The 20,110-nt window shown below is 41.7% G+C and overlaps 1 protein-coding gene across 4 annotated transcripts in view; it reads left to right on the top strand.

The window, feature by feature from the left end:
• The window catches only part of mid2 (midline 2), a 98,035-nt gene that overhangs the window by 59,734 nt on the left and 18,191 nt on the right, over positions 1-20,110 (top strand). For all 4 annotated transcript variants that reach the window (XM_083980230.1, XM_083980229.1, XM_083980231.1 and 1 more), the window contains 5 exons: positions 5,861-5,968; positions 11,846-11,994; positions 13,576-13,703; positions 14,087-14,230; positions 19,463-19,624. In XM_083980230.1, coding sequence (XP_083836356.1) covers positions 5,861-5,968; positions 11,846-11,994; positions 13,576-13,703; positions 14,087-14,230; positions 19,463-19,624 — 691 coding nt within the window. The remainder of the gene's footprint in view (positions 1-5,860; positions 5,969-11,845; positions 11,995-13,575; positions 13,704-14,086; positions 14,231-19,462; positions 19,625-20,110) is intronic.

Raw genomic sequence — 20,110 nt, 5'->3', positions numbered from 1 at the left:
CTTCCCTGTTTTAGAGCCAGGTGCCACCGGCCTCATAAATCTGCAGGAACTGTCCCAGAATCTGTGGACAGCATCTGAGATAAAGCTGTCAGGCTCAATCCTTGCATCTGTTTGAGGGCACCGTGTCTGGGAGACACTGGTGCAGGGAGGGGTGGGCGATGTGAGAGAAATTGAAGTGGTCAGCGAGGGGCAGACAGAAAGGAGGGGAGGGTGGTGTAGTCAGACAGGTAGAATAAGAAAGAAGAGAGGAAGAAATAGAGAGAGGTAGGAGCCAGGAGAGGCTGATGGGAGTGGAATGAGCACAATTGATATCAGATGTGAGGGGGTTTTAATGTGAGCAAGAGGTTAACAGCTGTTTTGATCCTGGACCGACCTTTACTTACGTTTGGAATGGGAACCACTTTAAGTGAGAGTGGTTCATTTTGGGAGCCATGCATTGTTCAGTTGTCTGTGGTTGTTTCAGTGTCTGCTGGTTACTCCAGATGTGAGTAAGGGTGTGAGTAAGGCTTATAGACAGTCTGGCTGGACTGAACATGACAATATTAATCAGGAAATTTCCAAGATTAATATGAATTACAGTGTGGAAAATATCTGCATGATCATTTATGGGATAATCTCTTAAATCTGTCAGGATTCTAAGGACAACTTGCTTGTTTCATTCATTTGGAGTCAAATATAAACTGGTGAAAGTCGCTATGAGATAATCATGAAATGATGAATGAAAGCCCAGCAGTGTGACTATCAACTGTGTAACCATAATTGGTCAAAGATTGTATTGCCAGGCTTTCACAGCCAAGACTACTAAAACTCCCACTTTTCCACTTAGTTCAACTCCTCAACTTCAGAAAATCTTTTTACATCATGTGAAAACATTACATGCATGTACATATTTTGTATGTACTCTTTCCAATACCTCGAATCCAAACCTTTTTTGCATCATTGTGTCAAATTTAAGTCTGCAGATGCTCTTGCAAACCTTGCAAATCACTTTATTCCCCTGCTTTGTGGATATTTTGTGGATCTCCAGAAGAATTTTAAATAAGGTTGCACTGGTTTTTAAAAGAAATTTGGCTTTGTTTTGGGCCAGTAATTTAGCAGCGTTCGCTCAGGTCTGTGAGGTTGTTATTGTGTTTGAGCTGTGAAAGTTTTTTTCTTTTCTTTTTTTCTTTTTGACAAATGCAGGCAGCATTATCAAGAGTGAATGAGCACTGCAGCATCATTACAAACTCGCACACACAATTCAGTGCACTTATCTGGGGTTGACAGAGATTTTCAAAATCATAACATAGCGAGAGATTACAATGCTGAATCACAGCATCGGGGAGGAATTCAAGAAGCGAAGACGAGCCTCATTTTGACTTCAGTGCACTTCCGTGTGATTGACAGCATCAGAATGAGTGGCATTCTGCTTGGCCACACACGTCAGTCAGGTCATTATTCGCTGAAACAGCAACGGGTGGGTGGCGCATGACTGTCACCTGAAGCCAGAGGGGTGGGGGGGGGGAGCAGCGGCATAACTTCTAAGTAATGCAGCACTCATTTCCGCCGTATAAGAAAATATGGGTGAATAAATTTAATCATAACACCACCAGCAGCACATAATGTGAGAGCTGAACTCATTCTAATGATGCATGGGAGTAGCTGTACGTGCTCAGTGTAACCTTCCATATAAGAGAACCATAGGTGGAGCGCCCGGTGAAGTGTGCAGTGATAAGTTTTGATACAGTTATTCTGTTGTGCGATTGTACTATGACAATCATAATAGATAGTTTTAGATAATATATTATAATAGGCTTACAGTATCTAATTATATATGCATTTCAATTTTGTGTGTGTGTAATGATTGTTTGCGAGAAACTAAAATGACAGCTGTATTAGGTGAATGTGCAGTAATACTAGAATTCACATGCGTGGACCAGGATTAATGAAGATCGTGTGATGGATCTCATTTGTAGAGATTTAAAATGATAATCTCAAATTGTTAACTTAAACTTTTAATGATATCATAAATCTTTCTGCGTGGAGTTTGTATGTTCGCGTTGCACTTGTGTGGGCCAGGTACTCTGGCCTCCTCCCACAGTCCAAAGACATCCACATTACTGTAGGTTGATTGAGGTTGAATTGCCTGTAGATGTGAACCTTGAATGGTTCTTTGTCTCTATATGTCAGCCCTGTGTCCAGCCCTCACCCAATGTCAGCTGGGATCCCCACAGCCTTATAAGTATAAGCAGTACAGATAATGAAAGAATGAATATCTGCAGAAATTGGAACACAAAAACCATTTATTATTAGATTTTCTGGCATCTTACATTTGCACACAGAGTGTCTGCAGTCGGTATTTTCACAGATTTTCTCAACAATTTTCATAGCAGGAGCAGCTGGAAAGTTCTTAACATTGAATGTTTTCAATCTTGCCGTGGATGCTCTTCACATATTCCAATAATAGAGCGACACTTTAACACGGCGTTGGCGCTGTGATTTCACTGCACCTGCAGAGGAGCCTGATGAATAGGGAGATGCACAGTAGGTGACAGTGTTTATGTTGCAGGGAGTAGATAATAATGTCGGGAACTTTCAGAAAACGTAGGAGGACGAGGTTTTTGTGAGAGGTGAAGGAGGAGGAGGAGGATGGAGATGAAGATTGTTTCCGTAACTCTAGACTGCCAAGTAGCTACAGTTGTAATTCACAGTGATCCTGGACGTCTGAATTTATCCTGCTTAATTACTAACCTGCAGTCATGAGATGGCTCTGTGCAGAATGAATTGTGGGTTGGCGTGCATGTGGACAAGCGGGTGCCAGTGTGTGTGTGTGTGTGTGTGTGTGCGTGCATGTGTGTGTGTGAATAATGAGGCTTAAGTGGATCGCAGTGTTGTAATGAGCTTTGTGCAGTGATGAGTGGAACTTGGTAGTTGGATAGTCCCGACCACAACAGAGAGTCACAGCCCTGTAAAATGTGTGGATGGAGCATTAATCAAAATGTATATTATTAATGTTATAATGTATAATATGTAAAGTAATAAAATATATTAAATGACCCCATATTTCATCTGTAAAAGTGAAGAAATGAACTAGTTGAATACCCATTGAATTCAGTTAATATTCAGCACATGATAGAGGACATTTACTCAAATGATATGAACAAACCTTCACCTCAGGTTCAGTATATTGTTGTATTATACTGAATATATGTACATTATATTGTTGTAGGGAAGTGATTCAAATCTGAAGAATCTTTGTTATTTTATTGTCACAGTGCAAAGTTTGATTTGAATGTCATTGTTGCATCACATAGAAATGGCCACCTACTGTAGTCTGAGCAGTTAATGGTTTTCTCCTCTACTGTATTACTACAGTATGCTGTATGAGGGTTGCCAGCTCAGCGGTGCTTTTGCTACAGTAGTAGTGCACTGCAAAGAAAAACACTCATCAGTGCCTTTGTGACAACAAACACTATACAGCCGAGCAGTTATAGCAGCAGTGTTGTTGTGTGAACGCCTGTGTGACCGTTAAGGCCAATATTTGGAAAAAATAAATAAAATCCCTTCTCCGGATGGTTCTGAAGTTAGTGTCGACTCCTGTCATAGCTGTGAAGCAGTTGCACTTACAGCGTAACTCCAACTTTGTGGCATCTTCATCTTACAGCAGATCAGTAGACAGGAGCTTTTTACATCCTGACATCAGTGGGTAGAAACACAGTGCACAGTTTTCTTGTGGAATTCAGATGGAGCAGTGATGGGGTGTCTTACCTTTAGATTAGATATGCTGGTGGTGAAACAGCAAATCACATCAACTATACGGTAAACAGTCAGTCCTCACTATGGCATGTCAGATATTCCTTAATCAAGGAAATTATGCTTCTCTGCTCTCTTCATTGCTGCTGCAGTGAAGTTGGAGCAGTACATCTCAACTTTTTTTTTTCTCATTCAAGCCCCCGCTGTAGCTGTTGCAGAAACTTTTGGAGCCATAATTGTATTTTACAGTTGGCAGGCCCATCAGTATAGTGGCTCAGAATTGCAGTTTAGCAAACACCCTTAATGTTTCAGTAACACCCACCCACCCACACAACTCTGGAGCTGGCTGTTCATTTAGCGTTGGCCCGAGATGATGAACTGATGACGAGTTGCCTTGGCAACTTTGGTCCTAAAATAATCACAGAATCTATTAAATTGGCACGGTGTGAGCAAATTCTGTCAGTGAATAAATGAATGTCTGCATAGTCTCTTTTTTTAATCAAGTGTCAAATATTCCAGCAACCCTCAACCTCATTTGTATTTGTGATGAGTGAAAAAAACTAGGGCCGGGACTCGATTAAAAAAATTAATCGAATTAATTAGAGGCTTTGTAATTAATTAATCGCAATTAATCGCATTTTAATCGCATATAAATATTTGACCTGAGAACAGTGAGAAGCATTTTTTTTCACATGGATTTTAGTATACCATTGAATGACTGAATACATAAGCTTAAGCATTCAAGGTGGTACTTAACCAAGACCAACAGACTAGGGATGCAAATTATCGATTAATTCATTAATCGATATTTGATACAGATTAAATGGTCTTTCCTTCCAATACACTATGATGATTACTGTAGTATTTAACTAGGCTACTTAAATCACAGTAGCATAAACTGATTTGTTGAACTCAGCCTGATGAAAACATTAATAAAACTCAGTAACCAATCACACAGGCAGCTCCATGTTGTCCCTGTGTGATGTTCAGGGACAGGTCAGGACAGTCTGAAGACAGAGCTCTGAGGGTGAAGTCCTATCATAATGAGATGAGATGCACCTGTGACAGTGACAGGTCATAGATATAGCGCTGCAGCTGAGCAATTAGCGCTATATAGCGCATTTAGCGTGCGCCCGTGTCTGTGTATCTATGTGCAGGCAGAGATCAGAGATGGTGTTTTAAATAACCATGCTAGCGTTTCACCAGCTCTCATCTCTGCCAGTCAGCCTCTCAAACTGCCGCCTCTCTCGCGTGCGGGCGCACCGCACGTAGACACATGTGAGGAAAAAAAAAAAAAAAATGTAATAAGTGCGATTAAAATGCGTTAAAGGTTTGTGTAATTTTTGTGTAATTAATTAATCGTAATTAATCAGTTAAAGTCCCGCCCCTAAAAAAAACAAAAAAAAAAGTGCAACTATGGATTTCACATGCCACTTTCTCAGCATATCACAGCCTGTCGTGCACAATAAAATCTTATTGTTACATACAGGAGCAAGTGGTGGCTTCAATGTACCCATTTTTATGAGCTGAGACAGACTTTCCCTCCAGCAAGAAGCAGAACATTTTAGACAAATGAATAATGAAATTCCACCTACGTGTTACATTTAGTTGCTCTTTTCTCACCTATACCTTCGATGCAGACTAAATTGGCTGCTGTGGGCCAATCAATCCATCAATTATGTGTATTAGTTTTCTTTTCCACCGTGTGTGTGCTTTGTAACGTAAAATGATAAATGGTGTTTCCACTGACACAATTAAAGAGTAGGAAATGGCATATCGCTTTTTCGTTCATTATAAGTCAGTTCTAATCCAGGTGCACATCTTGACGGAGGCAACTTCTCAATGTGTGCAGAATGCATAATGAAATCCAAAATCAAATGACGTGATCTGAGTGTAAGTGATGATATGAATCATCCTGGCTGCCAAACTAGAAATTTTACAAAGTTCCTGTCACACAGAGAGAGCAAGAAAGAAACTCTGTGGTATAGACGTAGAAAGAAGAAGATGAAGAAGAAGATACAACATTGGGGTGCTTTGGTGTGTTCTTTATAAAGATGGAGTGTGAGTGTGTGGTGCACTGGTGTTTCTTAATTTGCTTCATCACATGTGTATCTGCTCCTCTCTGCAGGTGAACACAGCCATGCATGAAGCTAAGCTGGTAGAGGAGTGCGACGAGCTGGTGGAGATCATTCGACAGAGAAAGCAGGTCATCGCTGTGAAGATCAAAGAGTCCAAGGTATAAAGTTTTACCCAGCATGCCTTTTTATACTCTGTACAGTACATTTCAGTTCTAGCTCGGCAGAGAAACTTCACTACAAGAACATTTAAATTGAGTTGAAATTGGGATAGATAGGTGGTTTCCGCCTGTTACTAAATCTACCGATTTTACCATTGAAATAACATTGGAGTTCCTGTTTCCAACCAGCTAATGAATCAAAGTCAAATGAAATTATGTCTGTCTGCTGATTAGAGCTGAGTACTGTAGCAAACACATTGTGGCCTGCTGATGGGAGCGGTGGAAGAGAATCTGGCTAGTCTGCACACGTGCCGTACAAGCAAAACAATGAGCAATGAGCACTGGCGAGTCATCGTTTGATTCGTATAAACAATATAGTTTGAGGTTTATAATAGAGAAGTATTGATTTAGCGGTTCATTCATAATGCATCAGTTCAAACAGCTCTAGTGGAAGCAGCCAAACTGACAAATACGTATTTAAGAAACTCGGCCCACGGTCACAGTCCACTGGTGGAGAGGCTGTGGTTTCATACAGGAAAATGAATATGAGAGCAGCAGCAGGGCCATAGATGCAATATATATTTCTTTTTTTTCGCCCGTGTAGTTGCCTGCTTGTTTACCCCAAACATACTGTATCTCTCATGGATGCTTCAGGAGAAAAGCGAGGAAAAAAAAGAGAGAGAGAGAGAGAGAGAGAGAGAGAACCAATGGCAGTGTATGAAAAAATCTGAAAAGGCAGAAAAAAGTGCTGTGAACCTTTTGCAGGAGTTACTGTACAGATGTGTGTGTGTGTATGTGTGTGTGCACGCTTTCATAGGTGGATATGGTTGTGTGACCCCCACCACCACCTCTCCCACCCCCTGAGTGTCTAGGGTTTCAGGGCAGACAAACTCTTAATCTCGCCCTCCCAGAGGTGAAGTTTTAAGCACTTGCGGAGGATGCTCTGAGGCAGCAAAAGAGCTTTGTCGAGAGATGAAAGATTCCCAAACACTGAACACAAGGATTGAAGCAGGGGAGTGTGTGTATGTGTATGTGTGTGTGTGTGTGTGTGTGTGTGTGAAAGAGAGAGAGAGAGAGAGAGAGAGAGAGAGAGAGAGAGAGAGAGAGAGAGGAAGTGTGTCAGAGTGTGTCCGCAGTGATTGCAGACAAAGTGCAAGGCTTGTTCTCCTGAGAGTCTGGCTCTGTAAGAGGTTGTCTAGGAGAGGCTAGAGGAGTGAAATGCAGGAGACGGAGGTGAGAGGGGAAAACCCGTAAAACACCAGAGGAGGGCTTGATTGAAGTCAGCTCCGGGAAGATGTGTTAATATTGAGGTGATTTAAGGGTCAAGGAAGATGAATAAACTGCACATTGAGTAATTCAAAGAATTGCAGATGTGGAGGAGAGGAGAGGAGAGGAGAGGAGAGGAGAGGAGAGGAGAGGAGAGGAGAGGAGAGGAGAGGAGAGGAGAGGAGAGGAGAGGAGAGGAGAGGAGAGGAGAGGAGAGGAGAGGAGAGGAGAGGAGAGGAGATTTGAAGTATCAACAGACTACTAATGTTGTCATTTTTTTGTTGTTGTTGGGTTTTTTTTGGTAAGGACGGTAAGGGGAGTATTCAGAGGTGACTCTGCAATAGACTAACAGGATTATTCAGGCTTGATCATGGCGAGCAGAGCCGTGCAAGGTGCTCCCATTCTCTGTCTCACCTCCTCTTAACAAGCTTTGTCTCTCTCTAAGGAGACTCAGCAGTCATGCCTAATCTCTCCCAGCCCAAACAAAACACACACTATTCCCATGGCCTAATGTGTGCATCTGTTTTTTTTTCATCATATGACTCCCTGTCTTCCAGGCATCGTCTCTGCTTCTGCGTCTCATTTTCATTTTGAAAACTATTTTAACTGCTCCTTCAGAGACTTGAGGATTAGCACCTCAAATCCCCTTTGAAATATTTTCACATTATGTCTAAAAACTGTTTTGGTCCATTATGTGATTTTTACAAGGTTATGGCAAGTAGAGACAGGATGTGTTTACACTTATCTGACAAGGGAGCTCTTCTTGTAGCTGTTTGACTATCACAGAGGCTACAGTATGCCAAAAGATGTTGTGGCCAGGGCCGTTGCTAGGAATTCTGGGCCCCTGAAAGAATACTAAAGTGGGCTCCTGCCCCCTGACTTTTCCCCTTCTTTCTTAGACTACGTATGTATTATTATTTTTTATTTACTTTGTTTTGATGCTAATGTAGCATACTATGAGTATTAGTCAGGGTCATATGCAGAATAATTCAGTCATACCAAGATTAGACTACTGGGTTGTTGTTTTTTTTAAAGGTGATTACAGAAATATTTTTTGGACTCAGCACTACAATATTAAATTGGATGTGTATTTGTAATTGAAGAACTGTAATACTGATAGGCCAGCGCTTTAACATTTAAGGTTTGCTCAGTTTAATATGATGCAGACATTGCAGGTTGAGATAGTCACACAAACACACTCAGAGACTCAGAGAGCAATGTTGTCCATCATTCTGAGAGAGAGAGGGAGTAATCGCCTCCAAAATTGTTGTTTGCGGCATATGTTTCCAAATAATAAACCATCCATTAAACCTGTCTCGCTTCTCCTCTTTTTGCGGTCAACAACCTGCTCAAATGTCATTTATAGTGACAACAGATTAGGGTGGACTTAGTGGAAGAGCAGCTAAGACGTTCAATTGAGAACTCCATTAAGTCGCCAGCTTAGAGAGGCTTCTAAGCAGGAGTAGCTTTTTGCAGCAGGAAAAAGCCACCGCACATTAGATAGTGTTTTGATTCTTTGAGAGCTTCTGGTGACAAGCTCTTAACCAACTGCCACACAATGTTGTTGTTTTTTTTATTGTTTTTTTTCTGAATTTTTCTTCATTGAAGCACTTCAAGCCAAAATACATGGCTGAAAGTATAAATGACTAATCCCCTCAAGTCTTTCATAATTGTAGATGTGTTGAGAGATTCAGGTTGTGTTTGTCAAAAAGGGAACCTACGTCTCTTCGCTGTTTGCCATTTAAAAGTTCACTGAGGTTTCATTTAATCACCAGTGCTGAGATGCACTTGGTACCAAAGCTGGTATTTCATCCTACAGCTCACCTTTTGTTTACACTCTTTGAGCTCATGAGCAGCCGGTGTTATTTCCTGTGGAGAGTTTCATCAAACTAAGTTAATTTGGGGGATCAGGATATGAACCATAATGAAGATAAGTAGATTAGTTAAATTTCAAATTGGCATAGAATGGCTTCCTTATGCTCAGTCAGAAATTAAATTACAGTACAACCATTGAGAAATTTCAGTCAAAAGGGGGCTGCTTTACAAAACCCTGTGTGTGCAATTGTTTTTAAAGAGTCTGAACCCTGGCGTGACCGACTGACCTGCTACATGTGCACAGTGTGTTTTTTTATAATGACGGTGAAGCAGACATCAGTGGGTCAGAATCCTCTGTGTCCCGCTCAGACTTCAGGGCACTGATACATTTATGTCCACACCGAGCAGATGCAGATAGATGAGTGTTTACAAGACTGAAACAACAGTGGTTTGGTCTAGAAGGTCAAGGGCAAATAGTAATTTCTAGTCCATCTCAGATTCATACTTTTACATACAGTGGGTACGGAAAGTATTCAGACCCCTTTAAATTTTTCACTCTTTATTTCATTGCAGCCATTTGCTAAAATCAAAAAAGTTCATTTTATTTCTCATTAATGTACACTCAGCACCCCATCTTGACAGAAAAAAACAGAAATGTAGAAATTTTTGCAAATTTATTAAAAAAGAAAAACTGAAATATCACATGGTCATAAGTAACCCTTTGCTGTGACACTCATATTTAACTCGCATGCTGTCCATTTCTTCTGATCCTCCTTGAGATGGTTCTACTCCTTCATTGGAGGTTACAAAAGAATTTCTGCAGCACTCAAGGTTCCTAAGAGCACAGTGGCCTCCATAATCCTTAAATGGAAGAAGTTTGGGACGACCAGAACTCTTCCTAGACCTGGCCGTCCAGCCAAACTGAGCAATCGTGGGAGAAGAGCCTTGGTGAGAGAGGTAAAGAAGAACCCAAAGATCACTGTGGCTGAGCTCCAGAGATGCAGTGGGGAGATGGGAGAAAGTTCCACAAAGTCAACTATCACTGCAGCCCTTCACCAGTCGGGGCTTTATGGCAGAGTGGCCCGACGGAAGCCTCTCCTCAGTGCAAGACATATGAAAGCCCGCATAGAGTTTGCCAAAAAAACACATGAAGGACTCCCAAACTATGAGAAATAGGATTCTCTGGTCTGATGAGACGAAGATTGAACTTTTTGGCATTAATTCTAAGCGGTATGTGTGGAGAAAACCAGGCACTGCTCATCACCTGCCCAATACAAAGGGCTGCAGTGATAGTTGACTTTGTGGAACTTTCTCCCATCTCCCCACTGCATCTCTGGAGCTCAGCCACAGTGATCTTTGGGTTCTTCTTTACCTCTCTCACCAAGGCTCTTCTCCCACGATTGCTCAGTTTGGCTGGACGGCCAGGTCTAGGAAGAGTTCTGGTCGTCCCAAACTTCTTCCATTTAAGGATTATGGAGGCCACTGTGCTCTTAGGAACCTTGAGTGCTGCAGAAATTCTTTTGTAACCTCCAATGAAGGAGTAGAACCATCTCAAGGAGGATCAGAAGAAATGGACAGCATGCGAGTGAAATATGAGTGTCACAGCAAAGGGTTACTTATGACCATGTGATATTTCAGTTTTTCTTTTTTAATACATTTGCAAAAAATTCTACATTTCAGTTTTTTTCTGTCAAGATGGGGTGCTGAGTGTACATTAATGAGAAATAAAATGAACTTTTCTGATTTTAGCAAATGGCTGCAATGAAATAAAGAGTGAAAAATTTAAAGGGGTCTGAATACTTTCCGTACCCACTGTATATTTATCTCTCTGTACATCTTGTTGTTGCCATGTATCAGGTGAGGCATTATGTTGTTTTCCTCTGCTCTTATGTGTAACCAGTCATGGGGTCAGTGCTGGCATGACGAGCCAGTCCAGTAGTTTATCATGTGTTTTACAGCCGTCACACACCGGGGTTGATAGAGTAGTTACATCAGGGAGACATTTTATGGGAACAAGGGTTAAATGTTTGGCTCGGCCGAGTATGAAATAACATCCTAATACAGACTGTTTCACCTCCTCTCATCCTCTCCACACGTGAGCTGGGATAATGTCATCTCCTTTCAGTTTAATTAATGCGGCATACTTCAGTCCTCATACTATTTGGTCAGTGTCCAACATATTCAGTCTGTCAACATTTCAGAGGGTTTGTGTTTGTTGTAGCGCTGTTGTCCTCATACGCTGACAAGACTTCAGCTATCAAGAGTCAGCTTGTTGGTTTCACCTGGCAGCAGTCTTTTTAATTTTCTATTTCTTTTTTTTTGGGGGGGGGGGGGGGGGGTGAGGAGAGTTGCAATGGGGTTCTAATGCTGAATTTGAAATTAGTATTTTGGATTAATTTGGCAGAAATGTTTAATAATATTTTCTGGAAGTTGTTGAACACATTTGTGGATTAGTGACTGTCAAAATGATGAATTCCTCATATGAATTCACTGGACTATAGCTGTGATGCATGTGGAGGTAGAAGACGCTCCGAGGCACATATTCATGAATTTGTGCAGTGGAGTGAGCGGGAGTTTGCCATGGGCAAATAGAAAAGTTATTTCTAGCCACAGGAGATGAGCATAACAGATCAATAACACCAGAGACCTACTTTTGTGGGTGGTTTTCTTTTTTTTTCTTTTTGGTGGAAGCAGTGATGAAATATGGTGCACGGATGCAGATTGAGCGAATGAATATGAATCAGTGTGTCGCAACATACCAACATGTGCTTGTGTCCGTGTGTGTGTGTTTTCCAGGTGATGAAATTGCGTAAGCTGGCTCAACAGATTGCAAACTGTCGCCAGTGCCTGGAGCGCTCCAGCGCACTCATCACGCAGGCCGAGCAGAGCCTGAAGGAGAACGACCACGCCCGCTTCCTCCAGACCGCCCGAAATGTAGCAGAAAGGTGGGTGGTAAACACACACACAAACACACAAACACACATTGCCAGGTAGGCAGTGGAGGCTGTTCTTTGCTCATATCGGCTGATTGATTGTCGGACTAATCACTGGTTAGAGACCTGTTCAGAAAGCAGATCTGTCTTTACACCTATTTCACCAGACACTCTGGAAATCTGCTGCAAGCCTGGAAACAGGAGACACATGTGATCAAATGCAGTCAGGCAACAGCTCTGTCCTCATTTCTGCCGTCCTTGACTTTCTCTACAAGCGCAGCCTCCGTCTTTGTGCTGCTGTTGATCCTTTTTAATAAAAGTGTAACATACAGACAGTATACTAAGAGCCGGCAAACCAAAGCACAAAGGGCACTGATTCCACTTCATTTACCACTGTGTAAGCAGAAGAGGGTGTATTAGACTGGTCCTCTTGCTGTACAGTAGTTTCTCTCTCTGCCTCTCTGTGTTATCTTACGTCACACACTTTTTTTTTTTGTCATTTACTTTTTATTGGTTTTTGATTTTACATGTAAACGAACAATCAATCAACATGAAGACCTATAGAGGAGTACAAAAATATCAAGGGGAAAGTAAAAGCGTACATAAGGGGACTGAGATTACCTGAATCCGGTTTTATGGTAGAGACATACAGTATGTAATCCATTTTTGCCAATACAGTAAAACATTTGTTATTTATTTGACAAAGCACATTTGCTTTTGTTTTGTTTTTATTTTTCTCATCAAATTCCTTCGATTAAATCCAATCTCAGAGTAAAGCTGCTGGTGAAATCAGCATTTTATCAAACCTCCCCGACTCCCGCAATCAATATCAGGCCTCTGTTGAAAATCATCTATCATTTAAAGGGCCGGCTCTGCACTTTCTTTTTCCACCTGCATAGTTCGGAAGGCAGGCCGGCATGTTTCTGGCCCTGTTCCTTGCACAGACAGAGACACTGTGCAACACCTGTAGCAAGTGTAGCATCCTTTCCTCTGGCCTAGACCCTGCTTTTTTTAATCCAGCACCTGCCTGGCTGCTTTATTGACCGGCTGCTTTCTCCTCACTGAGGAACAGAGGAACAAAAGTCTGAAGGACTAGTGCTGCTCTGTGCTCTGTTCTGCTCTGTAACCTTGCCAGCACTGTGGTTCAGGCTGGCTCCTGCCACAGACTGCTCATTGAAGTAGGCACAAGTTTCCACAAAGCTGTACAGACTGCCGAGTCAGTGTGCCGATGTGTGTCTGGTTTGTCTATGTTTTGCTGGCTTTGTGGGCAAAGAAACAACACAGAGGTGGGGTCTATGGGCACAGCTTCGTTTGATGGTGTGAGTTTTCTTTATCATTAATGTTCTGTCCTTGTTTATTTTCTTTCTCCCTCACCTTCCCATGTGTCAATGACTCCGTCTACCACCTCTCCCCTCCTGTCACTTCTCCTCTTTCATTTGTCTCCTCACATTTCTCCACCTTTTCATCACCTCTCGCCCTCTTTGTGCCCCTTCCCTCTCATCACCACGTCCGACCTCATGGCCGTCCTGGACTCTCCCCCACCTTCCCTGTGACATTTACCTCGCCTCGCGCGTTCTGGCCTCTACGCTAAAGGGTTGCCATGGCAACGGCCTCCTCCCAGGTGCTCATCCCTGACGTCAACCTGAACGAGGCCTTTGACAACTTTGCCCTGGACTTCTCCAGAGAGAAGAAGATATTAGAGGGACTAGATTACCTAACGGGTAAGAGTCGAGTCTGCTGTCATCGAAATAGTCCTCTCACTCATAATGATGGGTATCTCAGACCAGCTGGCATGTGAAACCATTTGGATGACCTTATTTACATACGTAACTTGTAGACATAGTGTAAAAGGTTTTCCATACTGTGTCATTTTATACTTGAGAGCATGAACTATTTATATTACCAGGCTAAGAAATGTATCCCAGACACCAGCTGCTCTAAAAATCATGTAACCTGTAGGGGGTCATTTCTTTTCTTGAATGTTACTTTATATTAATCTTTATGTTTTAATGAACGACTTCTATATTTAACCAGACATTCTAATTATGACCATTCTTTATTCCATTTTTACCATGAATCACGTTGTCGTTTCCTCCACTTGTAGCTCCCACCCCGCCATCCATAAGAGACGAGCTGTGCACCGCCTCCCATGACACCATCACTGTTCACTGGACGTCTGAGGACGAGTTCAGTGTCACCTCCTACGAGCTGCAGTACACAATCTACACTGGCCAGACGAATTTCATCAGTGAGTCATGTAACACGCACAGACACACACATACACACTGATGCACAATCCCCAAAAGAGGCGCAAAAGAAACTCAGTCACCTCTCTGCAGTTACAAAGGGAACTAAACTGGAGCAGCACAATACTTCTGTTATTCCTCTGTCTTATTTTCACTGTGTTTTCTTATGTTCAATATTTCATACCAACTGTGTTGCATAACCTAGATTTTCTGTCCAGCTTTAGTCTTTGTTGTCCTCCATGCTCATATTTATAAAGCGACAGAGCTGACTTATCAGGACTTACTCGTTATAAAAATAGGACGTAGACATATCATGAGGATACGCTTCAAGTAGATTCACTATTTAGTATCTGGGATTATGTGAGAACTCTGCAGACACTAGAGATGAGAGCGTAAAATCAACAGTGTCCTTTTTCAACCTTTCTCCCTGTATTCTAGCTGTTTCATTTATTGTTTCAGGAATATTTTTGCAAAGATTTCAGAAACGCTACTAGAGCAAATCCTGCCAGACTGACTAGACAGTGTCTAATTTTGTGTCATTAATCTATCTCTAAGTAGCCATTGTGAATGTGTGAGTGCCTCTTGCATTACATATTCTATATTTTTACATAAGTCCTACCATACACAGGGTGTTGTAGTGTTTTGGAGCAGGTGGTTGGATTTTGGTGCAGATTTAGATCCAACATCACCACCATGTGGCAATCTTGTCAGCCTATGCCTCTGTGTTTTGGGTCACAACATGGGCTTAAAGCCAATTCCTTGGTTACAGTCAAACCCAACCACCATTGGCACAAACTGTGCTCTTTGCTATTTTTTCCATTTTTGAATACAAAACTGAAAAAAGACAGAGCCAAAATTGTTTTCCTGTAATTGGTAAACAAATTCATAGTTTTTTAACTGTAATCAAACTTAATTGACTAATTTTATTGCTGAGCAATCTTGTAAAATGAGTTTATTGTTTTGCCCTCAGTCTGGTCTGTGGTGTTAGGATCGACTACATTTAAATTATTTACCTGAAACTTTATTCAATATTTATATATTTGCCAAAAATCTGACCCCCATTAGCCAAACACATTATCGCTGATCGTCTATCACAACATAAATGAAGGAGAAGAAAGATCACTGTGGAGGAGGAGAGCAACAGGAGAACAGATGAGGATCTGAGTGGATAATGGTTACATAGGGGAAGTGGAAATTAACACCTACTGATATGAGGAGGATGTGATTAATGTACAGAATCGTGCACATGAGAGCGCGTGCACAGACACACCTGCGCCTCTCTTTTCCTCTGCACTTTGATCCTTTTTATCATCTGCTCTCCTCCCCTCTGTGTAGCCTGACATTTCTCCATCTCAACATGCGACTCAAGTGGCCCAGCCAGTTGAAACATCAGGATACATTTCAGCTGTGATAGACTGAGTGACTCAGATATTCAGCACTGTGCTGCCACTGAGTCCTCAGAGATTCACAGGAGAAACTGAGAAAGAGAGAAACCCATTTAGCTTGCCATGCCACTTGAGTTTTTGCCAAAGCATTTTTCTCAGACTTTCCAAGTGGCTAAATGCTCCCACTCGAGCGCTATCCCAGCTCTCTCTTTTTCTCTCGTCTGGTCTCATCCTCAGCCTCGGGCCTCCCATGAGGAGGGCAGTAGGGGTTTGTGGGGTCTTGCGAACCTTGCTTCTGCAGGAGCATCCAAGCAGAGCGGCAGAAAATAGAATCAGCAAGTGAAACCAAATGCCATGGAGAAATGTAAGCAGTGTCAGAAAGCCAAATATGTCTTTAAACGAAAACTTAAACCTGAGCTGTAATTTTGTAGCTGCTACCTGCGGCTCAGTACAAGCTGAAAATATCCCAACCATCCACACATTGTGCATTCACGCCTCTGTAAATGTTTGTTTTTCTTTCTGTTCATTCAGACTAGTTTATACAATATTCAGCCTCCTCCCATCCACACCACAGTCACATAGGAGATGATTTTAACTCAAACAGTTGTTTTGCTTTTTATGCCTCCAGAAGTGTTTGTCCACCCGCACCATTCTCAATGTCTGAGGAATATGCAGAGAGACTTTCATCAATTTGATACGAATGTTAACTTGGAATCAAGGATGGAGTCATTTGAATTTTGTGGTCAAAGGTCAAGGTCACAATTGACATCACAGAGCATGATCTTTGCCACAATTCCAATGTTTATATGCTAATCTTTGACAAAATACCTGCATATAGTATATGGCTCTGGACAGACATGGATGTAAATTGCAACTGGTCGGTGCAGTAATTCAGCCCGAGGCAGTAATTCTACATGTCAGACAGTAGCGCTGATGTAAACACAACATTTATATGACCTTAATTATTAAATGCTGCATCCTAATGGTTTCATCAATAACACAGCACTAAGAGGTAATGATGGCCGTAAACACTGTGGTGATACAAATTTAACCAATTGCTCATGTCAGGGTCTCCACTGGTTGCCTGGCAATCTCACTGATTGCCAGTCTAATGCACTACTTTCTGTTTAACTCATTAAATTAAACAAACCAGATATACTGTATATAACATGTTAATTAGCAACCTTAAGAAGTGCTGATAGGTAGGTGTTTATCCATCAGCAGCAGGCTAACTGTTCTCCCTAGTTTCCAGACTGTACACTAAGCTAAGCTAACCGTCTTCCAGCTGTTTATAATTAGCATACATGCATGGTATCAATCTCAATCCAAGGCAGAATTAATGCTTCAAATGGAGGCAAAATTACTGTAAATATAATTTTCAACATTCAGACCTCTTTGTTTTGCACTGAAATGCAAGAAATTATTTTAAAATAGCACACCATCGTAATAGCTTTGTGTCATTTGTCTTTTGACTCTGTGCCCATTTAGTTTGTTTGGTACCTTTCATTTTGGCCAGTTACTGTTATCGAGATAGCTTTACCTACAGAGCCCAACCTCGGTCCAAGAAGCCAAACATCCACATTAGCTCCATGTTAGTTCTCCTAGATTTTATAATTGAGATCAAAGAACAGTTTCCTAATTGTCAGTAAAAACCATTTACTCTATCTATCTGGACTATTAGAAATCCTTCCATCGTCTTTCAGGGAGCTCTGTATGTTAACCACATTTTATGACCTACCTGCTGATTCCAGCTGCTGTCTGTTGTTCATGTGTTTTGATAAGCTCTCGCCTGTGGTGAAGTATTAACATGATTATCACAGGTGAAAAGCAGTACCGCAGTGAGAGCATTAGGACATGGCAGAGTTTGGTAAAAATCTCTCTCCCTCTTCGTGTTAACAAGGGATCTGTCAGAATATCAGCAGGATCAGTCTTTGTACCAATGTAGGATGAAATAATGATGAGTTTTACAGTGATTGCAGACAAATAGTGCACAGGGGACAAATGTAGGTTGTAGGTGCACAGCTTCTCATACGCACAAAGACTTTGTCTTTGCATGTACGCATACATGCAGCACACGTCCATGCAGCCACATACACACTGTCACAATAAACTCTATATTGCATCATCAAAAACTAAGCCTCTTACATTCCCAAGATGCTTTGTGTTTCTGTTCCCTTCTCATGTGTCGGCAGAGTGAACACAAACACAGATTTGATGTCTGGATGCAAGACGTGATCTGGTCTGTTTCGCTTTTCTTTCTCTTTCTGCGTTGGCACATTCACTTACACCAAAGCAGCACAACTAGCATCAGAAAACTCCCCTTTTTTCAGCATGTGAAAGTAGTGATAGAGAGTCACTGTGTACTGACCTAATTTGATTGAGCAAAAATGGAGAGGTGCGGATGGAGATCAAAAGCCTTGAAAATGGAAAGCAGCACGAAGTCCTTCTCCCTCGTCTTTGTGAAAGCCCACAGACAGTGTAGCCTCGGTAATTTTAATAGGATGCGGCTAAAACGACAGGTGGGAGGCGTAATTTTCTTAACAACAAGGGACAGCTGTCACAGTAAAACAACAATCTTGCCTTTGGTGAGGAAAACAGCAATTGTATTTCATTGTTGACAGTAGATGCATATTTATTAAGATGATGCTGAAATAACATGTGGTTGAGTCTGTTGGCCAGTGTCTTTGTCTTTCATCTACTAGGGGGATATCAACGTTTTCTCCAGTGTTTTCTTTGTCGGAGGAAAGGCAGATATGTAGAGCCTTCACTTCAACTTTAAGAGTCCCTTCCCTTCATTCATTCTTAAAGCTGCCTCACTTTTAAAGGCCTTATTTGCGTCCCGTGAAGTATTTATATTTACAAGCAGACTCTTGGTTATTACTTATGCATGCTGTTGCCATCTTGCTCAATAATTCACAATGCGCCATCCTCACCAGAAGGGACATGGCAGGCATGGCCCTGAGAGCCTTTCAGGGTTTTTATTTCCCTGCAATTCTGCACTGGGGAGTGAAGACAAGGCAATGAAAGGGATTGTAATTCTACGTCCAACTCTACAAACATTAATCATGTTGTTTAGTTCTCTCAAACAAGATGCTTTGTTTGTTTGTACAGCATCACCATGTCTAACTAACTTTCCCGTGTTCTGATTCAGATAACCAGTGGACCTTCCACAACAACTCTGCCATCTGTAATGTGATTGAAAGTTGTGTATTTCAGCTTTAACATTCAGGCAAACACTATTTTATAAGTAAAAGAAAACAAGACAGAGAAAAGGAGTGATAATGTGGTGGGTCAGTTTAGGTGAATAAATTCATCCCTGTTATTTCACACAAGACTAGAGACCAAAAGCACACCCCATTGTAGACAATCCTCTCCTCTGCCCTGAGCTGAGATTTCCCTTTTATCCTTCACAGTCGGCTGCAGCTGAGAGACTGAAAAGACAGTGTTTAGAAGCAGGTGGCTGCAGAGCTAGCCCAGCCATTACTAACCTTCTACTGCAAGTCACTTTGAATCAAAGCACCTACTAACCGGGGTCATGTTGGTATTGCCCACGTTTCCATACATTTGAACATTAAAAGCTATCACACTCCTTCGCCCTCAGGCGCTTACTATAGAGATGCACTCGTCATATTATGTCAGTGGCTTTCTCTTAATGGGTTTTTAGATTTACAGTATCACCTCAGGGAGTCTGTCATGCCTGGAATGGATCAGTATGTTTACATAAATGTTGTACAGTCCCTGTGTGTCTTATTGTGCCATGACGTTTTTAGGTCTGGAGAAAGTATCAACAGAAGCTGGTTACTCATGTTACATTTGTCTGTTTTGTGTGTGTTTCTTTGCATCTGCCAGGTTTGTACAACTCAGCAGACAGCTGGATGATCGTACCTAACATCAAGCAGAACCACTACACGGTGCACGGCTTGCAGAGTGGCACCCGTTATATCTTCTTTGTCAAGGCTATCAACCAGGCAGGAAGCCGCAACAGTGAGCCAGCCCGCCTCAAAACCAACAGTAAGTGAAGGCCCATGTGGCACCTCTGTCTGCTTTTCTATGAATATTTACAAGTCTTGTTAATTTTGTTTTTGATATTTAATACAATTCAAAGTCTGGCGGTGTCCTTTGTGCAGCAGAACTTACAGGCTTTCTCCGCTCAGAGCTTTTTTCCCAGGGGGTTATCTTTGATTTAGAAATGAGTGGAAGATAAGAAGCAGATTTAGGACTAGAGTAGATTACATTTTCATTAGTAACAGAATATTTATGCATTGCCTTTTTGGTTTCAGTCTGATTGTTACATTTTCTGTCCGTGGGGCAACAAAGCAAAAAATGAAAGGAGGAACCTGAAACGACACCTTGACAGATTTGTGTCAGAGACATTTCATTACATGTTCCATGAGCGCTTCACTGAATGATTTTAAGTCCAAAAGTACGGATGTACATGAATGTCTTAAATAAATCACAGTCAACCATTACTTTTTAGTCATATTCCCAGAAGGAGGG

The sequence above is a fragment of the Trachurus trachurus genome (genome assembly GCF_905171665.1).
Source record: "Trachurus trachurus genome assembly, chromosome: 10".
Classification (NCBI taxonomy): domain Eukaryota; kingdom Metazoa; phylum Chordata; class Actinopteri; order Carangiformes; family Carangidae; genus Trachurus; species Trachurus trachurus.
The sequence above is the reverse complement of the archived record's forward strand: the minus strand, read 5'-3'. Positions and strand labels throughout refer to the sequence as shown.